At 40.1% G+C, this 19,300-nt stretch overlaps 1 protein-coding gene across 2 annotated transcripts in view; it reads left to right on the forward strand.

Moving 5' to 3' along the window:
• The window catches only part of FAM185A (family with sequence similarity 185 member A), a 76,394-nt gene that overhangs the window by 28,940 nt on the left and 28,154 nt on the right, over positions 1 to 19,300 (forward strand). For both annotated transcript variants that reach the window (XM_045029710.1, XM_045029701.1), the window contains one exon: positions 5,090 to 5,131. In XM_045029710.1, the coding sequence (XP_044885645.1) occupies positions 5,090 to 5,131 (42 nt within the window). The remainder of the gene's footprint in view (positions 1 to 5,089; positions 5,132 to 19,300) is intronic.

Consider the following 19,300-nt stretch of genomic DNA (forward strand, 5'->3'; position numbering starts at 1 on the left):
TAGGTCAAGACCCCTACAGTTACAACACTATGAAATTTCAGATTTAAATAGCTGAAATCATGAAATTTACAATTTTTAAAATCCTAGGACTATGAAATTGACCAAAATGGACTGTGAATTTGCTAGGGCCCTATATATAGCAAATACCTCTGGCTGGGCTCCAGCTAAGATGGCAAAGTTTACTCTTTCCAGGCAAAAGGGATGCTTAAACCTTAAAATTGCTGGCCTAGAGAAGAAGGGGGGCAGTGAGGGGTTTGAGTGAGTAGCCAGAGGCTCCCCAGGGAGTGTCAGTGAGCATTGATGGGGATTCAGAGAGAGAGACGGAGAGTACATTGCAGCAGGTCACACTGTTTCTCCCAACACAGAGATGGAGGTAACTAGCTTGCAAGGAAAGATAAGGTTTTGGTAAGGGGAAATGTAGATAGGCCTTCTTTTGTTATAAACATTTGCTCTGCTTACTGTGTAGCTAGAGTGAATAAATAAGGCTTTGTTTTGAAGAAGTTGTTTTTGAGACATTTAATCAGCTGCTGTCATAGGCTCCTGGAGGTAAAGAGCTTACAGGTGCTAAATGCAGTTGAGCCTGTTTGGTTAATACAGATGGTAAAGAGGGGGCCTGCACCCAGAAATCCAGTCTAGAACCACATCGTTGCTCCCAGAGAAGGAGGGGTGATAGTGGCAAAACCTGTCCCCAGAAGGGTGCACTTGAGAGAGATTAAAAGGGATCTAAGTGCAGCTTGCCTTGTAACTATCACACAAAGCCTCAACCTGATTTAACTAAATTATTTTTAAATCGAGTGATTTTAAATTAATTATTTAAATTCCCTGAATTTAAACCACAATGCCTTAGCCTGTTGTTGTTTACTTTATCTGATAGACTTACTTACGTGACCACAATGCATTAAAAAGTAACCAGTATTAAATAATGTAAGACTTACTACACTTGGTAGGAGTTAGCATGCAGAATAGACTCATAGACTTTAAGTCCAGAAGGGACCGTCATGATTATCTAGTTTGACCTCCTGCATATTGCAGGCCACAGAAACTTCACACACCCATTCCTGTAATAGATCCCTAACCTCTGACTGAATTACATGATTTAAAGACTTCAAGTTACAGAGGATCCACCATTTACACTAGTCTAACCCCACAAGTCACCTCTGCAGAGGAAGGCCACCCCCCCCCCCCAGGGTCTCTGCAATCTGACCAAAGGGAAAGTTCCTTCCCAACCCCAAATATGGCAGTAAGTTAGACCTGGGATAGCTCAGTGGTTTGAGCATTGGCCTGCTAAACCCAGGCTTGTGAGTTCAGTCCTTGAGGGCCCCATTGGGGGATTAGTCCTGTGTTGAGCAGGGGGTTGGACTAGATGATCTCCTGAGGTCCCTTCCAACCCTAATGATCTATGATTCTATGTGGGCAAGACCCACTAGCCAGACACCTAGGAAAGAATTCTCTGTAGTAACTCGGAGCCCTCCCCATCTAACGTCCCATCACTGGATAGAGGAGATATTTGCTGCTAGCAGTCACAGATCAGCTATATGCCACTGTAGGCAGTCTCATCATACCATCCCCTCCATAAAATTATTAGGCTCAGTCTTGAAGCCAGTTGGGTTTTTTGTCCCCACTGCTCCCCTTGTAAGACTGTTCCAAAACTTCACTTCTCTGATGGTTAGAAACTGTTGTCTAATTTCAAGCCTACATTTGTTCATGCCTATTTTATATCTGTTTGTTCTTGTGTCCATATTGGTGCTTACTTAAATAACTCCTCTCCCTCCCTGGTATTTATAGAGAGCAATCATATCTCCCCTCAGCCTTCTTTCGGTTAGGCTAAACAAGCCAAGCTCTTTGAGTTGCCTCTCATAAGGTAGATTTTCCATTCCTAGGATCATCTTAGAAGCCCTTTTCTGTACCTGTTCCAGTTTGAATTCATCTTTCTTAAACATGGGAGACCAGAATCTCACACAGTATTCCAGCTGAGGTCTCACGAGTGCCTTGTATAATGGTAACAGATATTTCCTGTCTCTACTGGAAATACCTCACCTGTGCCTGCCTAGGACTGCATTAGCCTTTTTCACATCTGCATCACGTTGGTGGCTCATAGTCATTCTGTGATAAACCAATACACCCAGACCTTTCTCCTCCTCTGTCATATAAGCTTTTGAAATGAACTTTTGATTCAAAAGATCTGGGCTATGTGCAGCGTGAAGGAAGGTTAAAATGGGAACTCTCTTATGCTATCATTAACTTATCACCCAGATATTATAAAGAAGCTATGACACGTGGAAAGGCTTGTTATTCCTTGAGCTTGGCACTGTAAAAGCACACGAAAATATGATCCCTGCACAAAAATGAGTCTTATACATTTTTAATTACAGATTATGGAATTACTATGTGTTAAGTGACTTCATTTCAAAATTCTACGTATTGTAGCCGTCTGGTGTTAGCTCCTTCATGGGCATAGGTCTGAATAGCATCAACTTCACAGTAGAAAACCAAAGCTAAGAAGGAGTGCTAGGATATGAACTCTATCCCTTCCCATGCAACCTAACATGCCTTGTCCCCTTATGGGCCTAAGTCAGGAATTCACAATACAAGAGAAATATGATGCCACTCTTCACATCCCAGGAGCCACATCTTGAGTTTGGCCTCAAGCTGACCTTGATGCTGAGACTTACAATATCTATAGATAAACAAAACGTAGGAATGCAGGAAAAGGTTCTAATTAATATTCAGAAAGAACAGAAATCATTGAACCATTAACCCACCACCATCAGTGATTTATTAAAGCAGCTAGAGTGCAGTATTTACAGTATTTCACCACAACATCACATCCAGTAGTGCAGAATAAACCAACTAATTATTTAAATATAGTCTGATCTCCTCTGCTCCACCCCAGATATATTTAGACTCAAGGATTAGTTAGCTGAAAAATTTTAAGTTTAACTAAATATTGATATTAATGGAATAATTAAATGACTTAAAAGTCAGTTTTGTATATACTCTATGGACATTTCACAACTCAGCACAGAAAGAAATTCCTCTCTGGCTTCCAAACAACCTGTCAAATTGGCTGAGTTAATGTGATTTATGAGAATTCACTGATCTCCAAATGTTTAATGTTCTTCTGGGATCTCTTTAATAATTTATAAACTAGGGGCTAATTTCAAGTAAGTGGCTGCAGGTCCGTTTGAGTCACCTGATTACAACAGGTCTGAATCTGGCCCTATGTCTCTTTATGTTGTGTAGAAATAAGTATTAATAACCAAAAGGAGGAAAAGAGGAGACCTATACATGGGCTGTATACCTGAGGCTGGAAAGGGCAAGGGAGGGGAAACCCCTTTCAAGTTGTCAGAACGTATAAAAACGGTCTTATTCCGTCCTTAGTTATGCCTCTTGTCTTCTATGACTGCCCAGTTTGACCTCTGATGTGAAAATTTTCAGTCTTGTTCTGAGGGGCTTGAAAATTATAAATTTCTTTCATCATATTGTTGTCAATTTCTGAATCATGGAAATCATTTTTAAACTGTATTTTGCAGTATACTACTTTCCTGTGCAGTTCTGCTTGGCATTTTGAATGTATTTTGTGTGTGAATGTTGCTCCATAAATATGAGTATGTGTATAATACCTTCTACCAGCTATTGAGAGACCACTAACTACATGATTTTTTTTTTAAATGAGGTAGATCGTAAGCCTTAGGCACTGGCCTTGCAAGCACTGTTGTTGAACAGGAAGAGTACAGTACATGGATTTTACTATGTCTGAAGACATCTGCATATAACACGATGTGGTACTGTCTGATCAGAAATTGACAAGTACAACGAGATGATTTTACATGCTTCAGCTTCAGATCTCTTGCACTATTCTACGCTTGTTCTCTTTAATCTCTTGGGGCCAGATTGTGTTAGGTGCTTAGAACTATTGAATCCCAATAAAGTCTGTGAAAATTGAGGATGCTTGATATCTCCAGTGGGACCCTCCACACCACTGGTTCTCAACCATTTTTCATTTGTGGACCCCTAAAAAATTTCTAATGGAAGTGCAGACCCCTTTGGAAATCTTAGAGACAGTCTGAGGATCCCCAGGGGTTTGTGGACCCTGGGTTGAGAACCACTGCTCTACACCTTGCAACACCAGCCCTTTCTTTGTCAAATAGATTGCCCTGGTGTCCATAAGAAACAAATATAATACTGTAGTACGGCTGAACAGAATCATGTTTTGCTAAACAAATTCAAAACTGATAAATTATTTACTACTTTCCACGATCTTGATATGTGCTTGCTCAAAAATTACATAAGTCAGTTTACAATAAACTGATTCCTTTAGCAGATTTATGACTTTGTCGGCTCCTCATTTCATTGAATTCTTTCAAAACAGGGCTGCAGATACTAATGTGATTACTTGCACAGATTGACATTGGAGTCTGACATGAAGAGAGGTTTGAAGGGAATAGCATGGTAATGTGCAATGACTCCACAGGAATTTTTTAAGAAGAAGCCCTGCAGTATGAAACAGAAAAACCCCTCCTGGAAAAAAAATATTATTGCAATCCCCCATGCTCAGCTTGGAAAATATATCCCTGTTGGAAGATGGAAACTTTTTTTGGTTAGCTGTCTGTATGCTATTTTTGTTACACATACAATTAAACCAATTTAGTCAGCCATATGGCCTATGTAGTTAACTGTACAATTTAAAAAACAAAACAAAACCTGGCACAAAAAAATAATAATAAAAAAGTATTGGTTGATGCCCATGAAATGCTTTTGGCTTTTTTTTTTTGGTCTATATGTTCATAAAGTTTTACACAAATTATTTTCCATATCTTCATATTTTTAAACTTTATTTCCACATTTGTTAAGAATTTTCATAGAATGCAACTCTGTGAATATAAAATAATATATTTTGTATTGATTTATTTTGTTAATTTTTATGTGCAACCCAAATAAAAATATGTAGACTAGCAGTTGCATTATGGTCATTGGAGCAGGACTCCCAGATATGCAGATAATGTGTGCAGTCTCCGAATGGACTGTATAAAATAATAAAATAAGTTTCTCTTATCATTAAAACATCGACTCTGTTTTTCTCTTATAGGTGACACAACCCTTCAAACTAAAACAGGGAACATCACAGTAGGTAGGTTCTACTTTCTCTTTAAATAGGACAGCATTTGTGTATTTTTTTCCAGATAGTATTTAGGTGAAATACATAGATTATTTGTATCTTCAGTAACATTTTGTTGGTTTTACTGATGTGATTAAAATGTTTTCTAGGATTTTTAATAAAGAGTTGGTTCAGTACAGGATTGTTTCATTTTGGTTTTGCAAACTGCAAGGAAATACTATAATGCTGGGAAAGATAAAGCTATACATTTAGAAAGACCTCCATTCTTATTTTAAAAATTCCCAAGTAAGGAAAATTTACCACAGCACTTGGTAATCTGTTCCAATGCTGAATTACGCTTACTATGAAAAATTTACCTCTCTTTTCCAGTCTGAATTTTACTGACCTCAGCTTTCAGCCTTTGGATATTGTTATGCCTTTATCTGCTAGACAAAAGAGCTCTGAAGTATCTGATATCATCTTTCTCTGTAGATAATTATAGAACATGATCAAGTGTCTTCTTAACCTTTTATTTTGTCTTATGTTTGATGATTAAAACTGAATGGCTGGGATTTTGTCACTCACAAGTAATATTAAATCATTGTTTTATTATTTTATGTCATCCACAAAGATGCTAGGAGCGTCTTTAGAAAATAAAGACAAAATGTTTACAATCTAAGTGCCGCTTTAATCAGTGTGCTCTTTAATTTAAGAAAAAAGACTGGGGTTAGTCTCGTCTCTGTTTCAACAAAGTGATTTTTGTTTGTGAATGGTAAAACGCTGCTGAATTATCTCAATGTTCTCTTGTGATTTTGTACTGTACGTATGAGTTTAGGGGTTGTTGTGACTCCCTCTTTTTGATTTCAAATCAAAATTTACTGGGCCTGATTCATCACTGAGTTACTCCAGTTTTGTGCCAATGTAATTCTAGTGATTTCAGTGAGTAAAACTGGAGTAACGCAGTGGTGAATCAGGTGGACTGTCTCTTTTGGATCTACAATGTGAGCACTCAAGGAATTACATTTTTGTAAATGAATACAATTATGGAGCTAATTCTGAAAGGTTCTGAGTGTTTTCTGGTAGCACCAACTGAGCTCAGTGACCCCACCACAGCAAGCTCCTTGTAGGAGTGAGGCCTTTTAGAAATATCAAAACCTGAAAACAATAGTAATTAAAAAACCAACATCAACATTTCTTAAAAATAAATGCAACAAATCTCCTCTCAAAAGTCAGTCATGGAAACCACAAACCTAAACTCAACTTTCCAGACTCTGCTTTTCCTTCTGTCAAATGAACTGTTTGATGATGAGGGTGTTAGAAGACTACAGTTTCTTAACACGGGAGGTATCACTGTCTACTAACAGATGACGAATAGTTTCCATAGTTAACTGAGCTCAGTTCTAAATATTAAGAAGTGTCTGACAGTTGAGAGTCATTTTATCTTTCAGATTTACGTGCCTTAGTGATTAGTAACATTTCCCTTTTTCTTTAGGAGATCACAAAGCTATTTGTATTCATTTTCAGGCTTTTTTATGGAGATTTTCAAAGGGAAAAAATAACTTTTTAAAGAATCATATACACTTAGGGGATACTGGGTGAGATATGATAATACCTTTCACTTACGTGGTGTCACCTCAAACTCTTAAAGTGATTTACACAAGTGGATAAGTATTTTCTGTTTTATAGATGAGGAAACTGAAGCACAAAGTGGTTAAATGGATTGCTAGAGCTCACACAGCGACTCTGGTGTTCTAGTGCTTAGTGCCTTCCTATAACCACTGCGCTATGTTACCTGCCTGCAGGTACATATATTTCCAAATTTTAGCAAATGAATGTTATTCCTGTTTGTATAAAGTTAGTAATACAGTAAATAATATGATTTTGCTCAAACAGGAATGCCATTCATTAGGTAAAACTAGTTAATTGAATAATATACCCATTATGTCTCTCAATGATTCTATAGTATCTTGCTACTTAGTGTGTCCTTAGTATATATATCAATCTCGTAGAAGACCAACTAACACAGAGGTTAGGCGTTGAACTTATTTTCAGGGTATTAATCTGTGAGACAACAGGAAATCATGCTAATCAGCTATTCCTTATCCTTGCAAAATTCTGCTTTAATAGTCAGTAGGAATCAAGCAACACTTCTGTATTCTATACTTGGTGATCCAATCATAAATTCAACAGGAATTGAGGGTGTTCAACTACGTTCCCTGTAAGCTGCCTGACCTGCTCTCCAGGGATGCACAGGCAGGCGGGGAGAGACGCCTATTCCCTGGCCCAGCCCAGGCCCTCCGGAGGGAGAGGAGCCCCTTGCCCAGTCCGGCCCAGGCCCGCAGGAGAGGAGCCCCTCCCTCAGCCTGGCCCAGAGCTGCCAGGGAGAGGAGCCCCTCCCTCAGCCTGGCCCAGAGCTGCCAGAGCTGCCACTGCTGGGGAGAAGCACCTGTCACCCAGTCCCAAGCTGCTGTGGGGAAAGAGGGCTGTGGGGGGAGTCCTTTCTCCCCACTGCAGCCCCAGGGCAGTATGCACCCCTCATCCCTGGCCCCACAGCAGAGCCCACTCCCCCAGCCAGAGCCCTCACCCACGCCGCACCCCAACCCTCTGCCCCAGCCCTGAGCCCATTCCCACACTCCGAACCCCTCGGTCCCACCCTATGAATTTTGTATGTGCACCAATGTGAAGGTGATGTGTCACACATCACCTCCATATTAATGTACATATCAAAAGTCATTCCGCACATGGATGTAAAAAATTAGAGGGATCTCTGGTGTTCAACTTCTTGCAGGATTGGGCCTTTAAAATAAGCATAGTGAAGCAGGAAGCATGCTTTTCTCTACATCATGTGTTTATGCAGTGCTAAGTACACTCTTAGTGATTAACAAATGTGAAATAATTTTGATGTGTTTTGAAAGTACTGTACTGGAAACTTCTCTATTTGGACCAAATAATATGCAGCTTTTAAATGACTTGTTAATTTAAATCAACCCAACCTTGTTTTATTTCTGATTTGATTAAATCACTGCTGAAAATGGTCCTTAAGATATTACCAGAATTCTTAACAGTTTCACAAAGGACAACAAAGAAGGCTTTGTGTTCAGCACCAATCCCATCTTTCCGATTTATAGTTGGCACAGTCCTGCTTGTAATCACTCATTCCTTGCTGTTATGCCTTGTTCCCTTGAGGTGTTCTCTGCTGCCAGGACAAATTTCTTTCTACCATCCTACAGCTGTATTAAAAATAACGTTCAAGTCCTGCTTCCCTGCATGGTAATATTTACATTTCAGCTCCAAAATGTTCTGAGATAGCAAATCTTTACTTTGAGTTTGGTCTGTTGGAAATGTGAGAAAAATGGGGAGTTCTGTGCCAGCCATGCTATTTCAAATAGGAGGGAATGACCCCAGGTTTTTTGTGGATTGAAGGCAGAGTTTATTTTCAACTGCCAGCCTTATGGATTGTATTTACAGGAAGTAGGGTCCTGCTTTTGAAAGCAAGATTTGGCACACAGACGCAAGGAAACTCAGGAAAGAACAAATTTGTCAGGCTCATTTGCTTACACGTTTCAGTGCCAACTTTTTCACCATCCTTCAAATATTGGAAGATATGAAGTGATTCTGTCCCACTTCCTCACATCATGACCCTCTGTCTGTACAGGACCTGGAGTCACTCGTTGCCTTGGATTTGTTGTACTTGAAATTTTAATTTCCAGTTAAGTGTTAAATATTTGTCAAAACACAGATATCTGATACTTGAAATTGGGGTTCAGTACTAAAGTGAAAACTGAGGAATCTGCAGGTGTCCACAGTGATGTGAGAAGGTTGCTATATGTGACCATTGCTTGGAGGTTACCCAAGACAATACCAAGAATTTGGTTGCAAATTCTCTCTCCTATGAAGTAGTATTGTTTGTGGAAGACAGAAAGGATGCTCAAAATATCTGCAGCATAATTGTGTGAGGAAACACCCCAAATATAAGTTGTGTAGCTTCAAGAACATGCTCAGAACTGTGGGCTGATTTTTATCTCAAACCCTAACACCAGGTATGACATGCTGCAGGCTTTCGATGCCTACTTGAAAACTGGGCTGTGTCAGGATGCCCATTTCACTTCTGGGGGTTCAGATCAACATTTGAGTGCTTATGCACTGATATGAGTACCCAGGTGTAGAACTAGATGCCTATCTTAAGCATTCAGGTGTTTAAAATTACACCCAAGATTTTTAATTTGGTATTTTCCCCCTAATAAGGGTGGAAGCTCCTCCTCAGAAACTGTTCTTAAGTATTTTTATATTATTCATGTCTACGCCTTCACTTCATCCAAATACACAGGGGCGGCTCCAGGCATTAGTGCACCAAGCACGTGCCTGGGGCGGCAAGCCGCAGGGGGCGGCCTGCCGGTCACCGTGAGAGCGGCAGTCAGGCTACCTTCGGCATGCCTGCGGGAGATCTGCCGGTCCCGCAGCTTTGGCAGCAATTTGGCAGCGGGCATGCCAAAGGCACGGGACCGGTGGACCGCCTGCAGGCATGCCGCCAAATCCGCGTTACCAGCAGACCTCCCACAGGCATGCTGCCAAAAGCCGCCTGACTTCCGTGCTTGGGGCGGCAAAATACATAGAGCCACCCCTGCAAATACAGCTACCAAAATAATCGTTATCACCTTCCTCTTCCCTCCTTTGTCAGATACCCTCCCTTGTTGCATCACGTTGAATTTAGACTGTGTGGTCTGGGCACAGCAATACTAAAAACAAGTGTATCTGAAAACAAAAGCACAGCCTCTGCCCTAGGAAAAAAAAAAAAAGCACATAAGAATGGCCATACTGAGTCAGACCAGTGGTCCATCTAGCTCACTATCCTGTCCTTGACAGTGGCCGGTGCCAGATGCTTCAGGGGGAATGAACAAAACAGGGCACTTTTGAGTGATCCATCCCCTGTTGTCTAGTCCTAGTTTCTGGCAGCCAGAGGCAATCTAGCAATATGAGTGGAGCATGGGCATGGGTGCCAACTTTCTCTGGCGCCGGTGGGTGCCCACGCCCCCCCCACCCCTTTTCCCGCCCCGACTCCACCCCATCTCTGCCCCTGCTCCCATTCCAACCCCCTCCCTAAAGTCCCCGCCCTAACTCCGCTCCCTCCCTGCTCCTATTGGATCCCTTCCCCAAATCCCCGCCCCAGCCCCGCCTCTTCCCCCAGTGCACTGCGTTCCCCCTCCCCCCCGTCCCGCAAATCAGCTGTTTTGCGGCGCAAGCGCTGGGAGGGAGGGGGGAGAAGCAGGCCACGGCGGCGTGATCGCAGAGGAGGCAGAGGTGAGCTGGAGCGAGGGGGGCCATGGGGAGCTGCTGGTGGGTGCTGAGCACCCACCAATTTTTTTCTATGAGTGCTCCAGCCCCAGAGCACCCACAGAGTTGGCACCTATGAGCATGGGGTTGTGTCCCTAACCATCTTGGCTAACAGCCATTGATAGATGAGTTCATAGAGGATAGGTCTAATTCTTTTTTGAACCCAGTTATACACCTCTGTGCCACTATAATGCAACCCGATATAACACGGGTTTGCATATAGCGCAGTAGCAGCGGGGCTCTGGCGGCGCTTTAAAGGGTCCGGGGCTCCAGCTGCTGCGGGGAGTCCCAGGCCCTTTAATCACTGCTGGAGCCCTGCTGCTGCTACCTCGGGGCTGTGGCAGCGGGGCTCCGCCAGCGATTTTTTTTTCCCCTGATCATTTATGAATATGTTGAACAGCACAGGTCCCATTACAGATCCTTGGGAAATCCTGTTATTTACCTCTGTTTTGTGAAAATTGGCTGTTTAGTCCTACTCTGTTTCCTGTCTTTCAACCAGTTACTGATCCATGAGAGGACCTTTCCTCTTATCCCATGACTCTATAGTTTGCTTAAGAGTCTTTGGTGTGGAACGTCATCAAAGGCTTTTTGAAAGTCCAGGTGTTCTGTATCTACTGGATCACCCTCGTCACATGCTTGTTGACACCCTCAAAGAATTCTAACAGATTGGTGAGGCATGATTGCCATTTACAAAGGCAGTGTTGAATCTTCCCCAACACACCATGTTTACCTATGTATCTGATTTTGTTCTTTACTATAGTTTTAAACAATTTGTCTGGTACTGAAGTTAGGCTTAATGGCCTGTACTTGACAGGATCACCTCTGGAGCTTTTTACATTACATTAGCTATCCTCCAGTCATTTGATACAGAGGCTGATTTAAGCAATAGATTACATAGCCCAGTTAGAAGTTCTGCAGTTTCCTATTTGATTTCTGTCAGAACTCTGGGGTGAGTACCATCTGATCCTGGGGATTTATTGCTATTTAATTTTATCAATTTGTTCAGAAACCTCCTCTAATGACACCTCAATCTGAGACAGTTCCTCAGATTTGTCACCTAAAAAGAATGGCACAGGTGCCAGAATCTATCCCTTATTGTCTGCAGTGAAGAGGGATGCAAATTATTTGTGTAGCTTCTTCGCAATGGCCTTGTCTTTCTTGAGTGCTCCTTAAGCACTTCAACCATCCAGTGGCCCTGCTGACTTTTTGGCAGGCTTCCAGCTTCTGATCTACCAAAACATTTTTTGCTGTTTATGTTTGTGTCCTTGGCTAGTTGCAAATTCTGTCTTGGCCTGCCTTGTTATACTTTACTTGCCAGAGTTTATGCTTCTTTCTGTTTTCCTCAGGATTGATTTCCAATTTTTAAAGGATGCTTTTTGCCTCCAGTTGCCTCTTTAATTCTGCTGTTTAGTCATGGTGGTATTTTTTTGGTCCTCTTACTGTCTTTTTTTTTTAATTGGGATATACATTTAGTTTAAACCTCTATTATGGAGGATTCTCTGCAGTTTGAGGTCTTCAAACCACAATTTGAGGACTTCAATAACTCAAACATAGGTTAGGGGTTTGTTACAGGAGTGGGTGGGTGAGATTCTGTGGTCTGCATTGTGCAGGAGGTCAGACTGGATGATCATAATGGTCACTTCTGACCTTAATCTTAATCACACCTTTCATTTGTGTGACTGTTCTTTTTAATTTCCATTTAACTAACTTCCTCATTTGTGTGTAGTTCCCCTTTTTGAAGTTAGATGCTACTGTGGTGGGTTTATTTGGCACTTTCCCCCTACAAGGATGTTAAATTTAATTACATTATGTGCTATTACTGAGTGGTTCAGCTATATTCACCTCTTGGACCAGATCCTGTGCTCCTAAGAATTGTCTCTTCCTTTGTGGGTTCTAAGACATGCTGCTCCAAGACGCAGTCATTAATGGTGTCTAGAAATTTTCTCTCTGCATTCCTTCCTGAGGTGACATATACCCTGTAAATATGAGGATAGTTGAAATCCTCCATCATCATTGCATTTTTCTGCCTTTGTAACCTCTCTAATCTCCCTGAGCATTTCACAGTCACCATCCTAATGAGGTAGTTGGTAATATATTCCTACTGCTATACTCCTATTGTTCAAGCATGGATTTTCTACCCATAGAGATTCGGTGGTACAGTATAAGTCATTTAAGATATTTAGTCTATTTGACTCTGTGCTTTCTTTCACATACAGTGCCACTTCACCAGCGTGACCTACTTTATCATTCCTGTGTATTTTTTACCCTGATATTACTGTGTCCTATTGACTATCCTCTTCCTGCCAAGTGTCCATGATGCCTGTTATAGTCATATCCTCATTTAATACCAGGCACTCTAGTTCATCCTTCACTTGTACGTTTTGTCAATATTCAGTTGCTTGCCTTCACATGTTTATATTTAAATGGAACTCTCTTACATTTCACCATTCCTTAGTAGCACCTCCTTGTACTTTACCACTTCTTTCCTGTCCTCTTTACTAGGCTATAGAGTTCTCCTTTGATAAATTTGTCCCTAAGGGATGTCTCTGGCCAAACCATGTGGTTCTTCATACCTGTCAGCTTTCCCCTAGCTCTTAGTCACAACATGAGTTTTCTTGCAGCTTAAAAGGATAAATTGTTTTTTCTTCTGTACATAATCTCATTATTTTTATAGTACACATCTGTCCACTGTAAAGTTATAATCTTATACAGTATGTGTTTTATAGTGCTTCGCATGATGGAGCCACTGTCCTGACTGAGACCTCTGCACATTACTGTAATACAGCTATTAAGTAACAGTAATCATTTAAAAAACTTTCATCTCTCGAAGTTTTTAATAGTTCTGTTCCTGTCCTAGAGACTTATAGACCTTTAATAAACTGCCAACAGCCATTTTATGAGAAAGCAACAAATGCATGTAGATGAACATTTAATCCACAGACAGACCCTTCAGTTCTTCAGATCCAAAAAGTGAGAAATTACTCCCACATAATATACATTTCAGACAGTGGATATGTAATGAGACACTCAAGTATATTCCTATCCAACTTACCTCCACCAGGCAATATTCCCATTCAAAGATGGTATATGAAAATGTTTTATAATACATGCTGCCTGAATCAAAAAATGTATTGTGGTTTCCATGTCTAGCGTAGTGGCTTGGATGAACTGATACCTGATGATAAAAGAGCATTTGGATTAATTGATGGTTCCTTAAAAACCAACATTTAAACTACTGTTAAGCTCTACAGCTGATGTGCTGTATTCAGAAAGCATGTTCATTATGTTTCAAATATAGAGACAAATTTTGCATTCCATTACATCAGTGTAAAGCCAGAGTACTACTGTTGTGAACTAAACTACTTTCAGAGAAGAATTTGATTCATGGAGTTGATCCAGATTAATTAATTCATCCTTCCTAGAAGGAAGAATCTATGAAGTAAGAGAGAGCTGCATTTGTTCATTGTAAATACATGATAAAATGCAGGCTCACCTATAACTCTGTAAAGGATTAATTTCCTTTAAAAATATGCTATTGAGTTGTAAATAAAGATTACAGTTGTAAAGATGAAGTTAAGTCCTGAAATGTTCAAAAATTTAAAAAGAATTACCAGAAGACTGTTGTAATGCAGTGGACTCCTTTATGCGTCATCGTCTTATCTTTTAAAACTTCCCTTGAATTAAAGAACACGTCATAGTATTTAATGGTAATGTTCAGACTGCACAGACAAACCCTCTCACGTAACTTTACCAGGGAGTCTTACATAACTCTTTACTTGCATTTAACTACTGACAGTAGCATCCCTGACAGAATGCTGTATCTCTTCATAAGAATCTGTCCCATGGTTAAGAAAAAAATGAGCCAGAAGTCTCTTTCTTCCCATTAATCTTCAGGGCTGGCAACCTCCCATGTTTTAAGCAAGTTTATAGTATTAAACTGCTTGGGTCAGATGACTGGCTAAAGTGAAAAAGATTATAAAAGTCTGGACATCTAATAGCACCAGGACAGTATTAGGTGAACATCTGTGGATAGCTGCTATGGGCGAGTTTCATCTTATGTGGGGGTTCCGTTCCGCGGTTAGCACGTAAAGCGAAAACCGCATATAGTCAAAATTACATTGGGTTGAATGGTGGGCGGAATCGCCCACACTACAGAAACAGTATTTAAATTGTTATTTTTCTCTTTTTTTGTTTTTGTTTTTGCCGACCGCGTAAAACTGAAATTGCGCATGTTAAATGCGCGTAAGATGCGACAGACCTGTGTAGGTATATGAGGCAACCCCTACAACCCTTTCTTGAGTCCAGATCCTCCTGACTGATTGAGCTGTGACTGGCACACAGCCAGGGAGAGGGCAAATGCAGCCTCATTCTTGACCTGATACCAGCAGATACCAGCCTGGTCCCTGGCATAAGGTCGAGCAGTTTTAGTGCTTCTCTGTGTTATGATGGCTGTTCTGACAAGGCTGTTCTGGAAAACGGGCACTCTGGCCGTGCTCTCTCTCTTCCCTGGTCACCATCCTCCATTTGGGTTCAGCAGAATGGGTGGCATAAAAACTGCTACAGAGGCCCTATGCCACTGTAGGATTCCCTTACACCAAGGGAGTCTTCCACTGGCCAGTTAAGAAGGGCTTAAATCATCTGCTTTGCACCTCCGGAGTCATGAGATCTGATTAATTTCCTTTCATCAGTGCTGTGTCTCCTTAACCAAATCTTAATCAAAGTCTGATCTTCCTTTCATTGAAATCATAGGGAGTTTTGCCATTCATTTTAATGGGAACAGAATCCATTAGTGCTCTTGGGAAAACTAAAGAAGTTTTGCGGGAAATATTCAGATTTAAGCTAAGGACAATTTGTCAACATTATTCTTTATTATTTCCACTTATTAAGTGTCAGTATGAAGGGAAATAATTGATTGTCAAGCTATGAAACTGTTCTACCCTATGCTGATGTACTGAATGTTTTACTGGGATGTATCAAGTTCCACTTTTTTTGTAAATTTATTATTGTAACTTATCTTGGTATTTACTTGTCTGTTTCCTGTAGGTGTGTGATTTATATGGGTCACTATTTTATACAGTACTTTGCAAGTAGGAGATAGCGTGAATTGTTTTGGAAAAAATCTGGTTGCTAGATCTCGGAGGTCATTTCTGTACAATCAGTGGCTTTTCTTTTTCTGGAATCTTAAGATAAATCTTTGTGTGATGTCTGTTAATTTCTTTCATGTTTTTCAATTTTCTGTGATACCTTCTGTTCCTCACCTGATTCAAAAATAGGAAAAAATGCTACGCAACACCAACAAAAGTGCAGCTGTATTTTGGTTGTGATTGTCCTCCATTTTAGCCTTATTTCCTTTTGACCCTTACAAAGAACACCTTTTAAGACTCCCCCTCCCTGCAGCTACGTTAGGCCTGGTCTACACTTAAAATTTAGGTTGACAGAGTTACGGCACTCTGGAGTGTCAAAGTCCACAAGCCTGAGCGCATTGCTGTGCTGACTTAACCCTGTGTATATGCAGTTAGATCAACGGAAGAATTTTTCCTTCAACCTAGTTCTGTCGCTTGGGGAGGTGGAGTTCCTACAGCAACAGATAAATCCCTTCCATCTCTGTAGCCTGCATCAACATTACAGGGTTACAGGAGAATAGCTCCAGCACCATAGCTATGCCTCCATAGTGCACACAGTGTAGACATGACCTAGGCATCTCTAGTGTACCCATTAACATAGTATCTCTGCACCAATTGATTTGTACATCAACCCTATTTCATTTTCCCAGTCACTCTTTCAGTCTGACATTCCCTCTTGCTGATACTTAATATCTCTGGGGGTTCTCCTCCTTCTTGATATGTAAACTCCAATTTGATCCTGATCAGTGGATTCCAGGTTTCACCATCTTAATATCCCCATCTTTCCATCTTCATTTCTGGTGAAGTATAAACTCTAACCAAGCTGGTCTCCCTACTGATTGCCTTTATTTCCATAAAACAAAGAATGTATCAAGGACATTTTGCTTCACTGCATTTTTGTATGAGTAAATACCTAGATCAGGGGTAGGCAACCTATGGTACGGGTGCCAATGGTGGCACACGAGCTGATTTTCAGTGGCACTCACACTGCCTGGATCCTAGCCACCGGTCCAGGGGGCTCTGCATTTTAATTTAATTTTAAATGAAGCTTCTTAAACATTTTAAAAACCTTATTTACTTTACATACAACAATAGTTGAGTTATATATTATAGACTTATAGAAAGAAACCTTCTAAAAACGTTAAAATGCATTACCGGCACGCGAAACCTTAAATCAGAGTCAATAAATGAAGATTCGGCATCCCACTTCTGAAAGGTTGCCAATCCCTGACCTAGATCATTGAAGTTGTTTGAGAATACCAAGTAATTTGACCTAGCCATCTGTTCCATTTCCTTTAGAATGATTCATCCTTATATTTCCCTTTCAGTTGTCTGTTCATAACAGATTCTGAATGTAAAATATCATATACTTTCTCTCTAGCTTTTAACCTCAATAGTTCATTCATATTAGCACCCTCTAGAACTAGGTATGTATTTATATATAAAATAACCCCCCTCCCATTTCATCTCCTTTTTCTATTTTCTGTATGTATCTTCTCCATTAACATTTCAGTTGTGTACTTTGTCCTACCAAGCTTCATTAACTGTTGCAAGACCATACTTTTCCTGCAGCATTATTCATTTAAATTTCAGACTGTTTTGTTATCCAAGCTTCTCCAGCCTCTGTTTTTTAACCCGTTGTTATATTTCCTTCTCTAACTTGTTTAAGAGAGAGAAGACAAAAGAAGATTTAAACACAAATATCAACTTCATCAGCCTTTTCAAAAAGAAAGATGTTGACTTTTAAGTATTAACATAGTACTGTTCTACCATCTAGGCATTTGTATCTCGTTCATTACCTAACATAAGAGAGATATTCTAATAATTATCATAATATCATTTCCAAAAGCCCACTTCCACGGTTAAACATGGATTGTAGTGTTGTATTATTGTTTGTTTAAATCCGACAGAGTGCTCAGTGTTTTCCAAACATAGATATAATCTCATCCCAAGGAGCACTTAGTGCCTGCCCTAACTCGAGAAAGGTGTACCGTGGGTAGGAAAGTGTGGAGAGGTAGAGGTCATGCAGAGGGTATAAAGGGGGAGGCCAACATGCATTGACCAGTATCTCACTGATCACAGCATGCACAGAGGAGGCTGGGGCCTGACCCTTTCAGTTAGAGGTATGGTACATTTTCAGCATCGTAGATGTCAAGAAAACACTAAATTCACACGTTGGTCCAATAAAAGATACTATCTCACCCACCTTGTCTCTCTAGAGCCACAAAGGTATTTTGGCACTTAACTGCCATCTTAGGTGCCTCAGTTCAAAATTTAGATCCTCAAACTAGGGCTGTCAAGCAATTAAAAAAAATTTTAATTGTGCAATTAAAAAAATTAATTGCATGATTAAATGCACGATAAAAAAATTAATTGCACAATTATTCACGCTGTTAAACAATAATAGAATACAATTTATTTAAATATTTTTGGATGTTTTATACATTTTCAAATATATTGGTTTCAATTACAACACAGAATACAAAGTGTACAGTGCTCACTTTATATTAATTACAAATATTAATACAAGTGCTGTAGTGCAATCTCTCTATCATTAAGGTTGAACTTACAAATGTAGAATGATGTACAAAAAAACCTACATTAAAAACCAAAACCAAAACAATGTAAAACTTTAGAGCCTACAAGTCCACTCAGTCCTACTTCTTGTTCAGCCAATTGCTCAGACAAACAAGTTTGTTTACATTTACAGGAGACACTGCTGCATGCTTCTTATTTATAATGTCACCTAAAAGTGAGAACTGGCATTCGCATGGCACTTTTGTAGCCAGCGTTGCAAGGTATTTAAGTGCCAGATATGATAATCATTCGTATGTCCCTTCATGCTTCAGCCACCAATCCAGAGGACCTGCTTCCATGCCGATGATGCTTGTTAAAAAAATAATGCGTTAATTAAATTTGTGACTGAACTCCTTGGGGGACAGTTGTATATCTCCTATTCTGTTTTACCCGCATTCTGCCATATATTTCATGTTACAGCAGTCTCGTATGATGATCCAGTACATGTTTGTTTTAAGAACACTTTCACTGCAGATTTGATAAAACGCAAAGAAGGTACCAATGTGAGATTTCTAAAAAAAGCTACAGCACTCAACCCAAGGTTTATGAATCTGAAGTGCCTTCCAAAATCTGAGAGGGATGAGGTGTGGAGCATGGTTTCAGAAGTCTTAAAAGAGCAACACTCAAATACAGAACCGGAACCACCGAAAAAGAAAATCAACCTTCTGCTAGTGGCATCTGACTCAGATTATGAAAATGAACATGAGTCAGTCCGCTCTGCTTTGGATCATTATCAAGCAAAACCCGTCATCAGCATGGACGCATGTCCTCTGGAATGATGGTTGAAGCATGAAGGGACATATGAATCTTTAGCGCATCTGGCACATAAATATCTTGCGACGCCAGATACAACAGTGCCCTGCGAACACCTGTTTTTCCTTTCAGGTGACATCATAAACAAGAAGTAGGCAGCATTATCTCCTGAAAATTGTAACCAAACTTGTTTGTCTGAGTGATTGACTGAAGTAAGAATGGGTGGACTTGTAGGCTCTAAAGTTTTACACTGTTTTGTTTTTGAGTACAGTTATGTAACAAAGAAAATCTACATTTGTAAGTTACAATTTCAGAATAGAGGTTGCACTACAGTACTTGTATGAGGTGAATTGAAAAATACTATTTCTTTTGTTTATCACTTTTACAGTGCAAATATTTGTAATAAAAATAATTTAAA

This window comes from Mauremys mutica, chromosome 1, assembly GCF_020497125.1.
Source record: "Mauremys mutica isolate MM-2020 ecotype Southern chromosome 1, ASM2049712v1, whole genome shotgun sequence".
Lineage (NCBI taxonomy): Eukaryota > Metazoa > Chordata > Testudines > Geoemydidae > Mauremys > Mauremys mutica.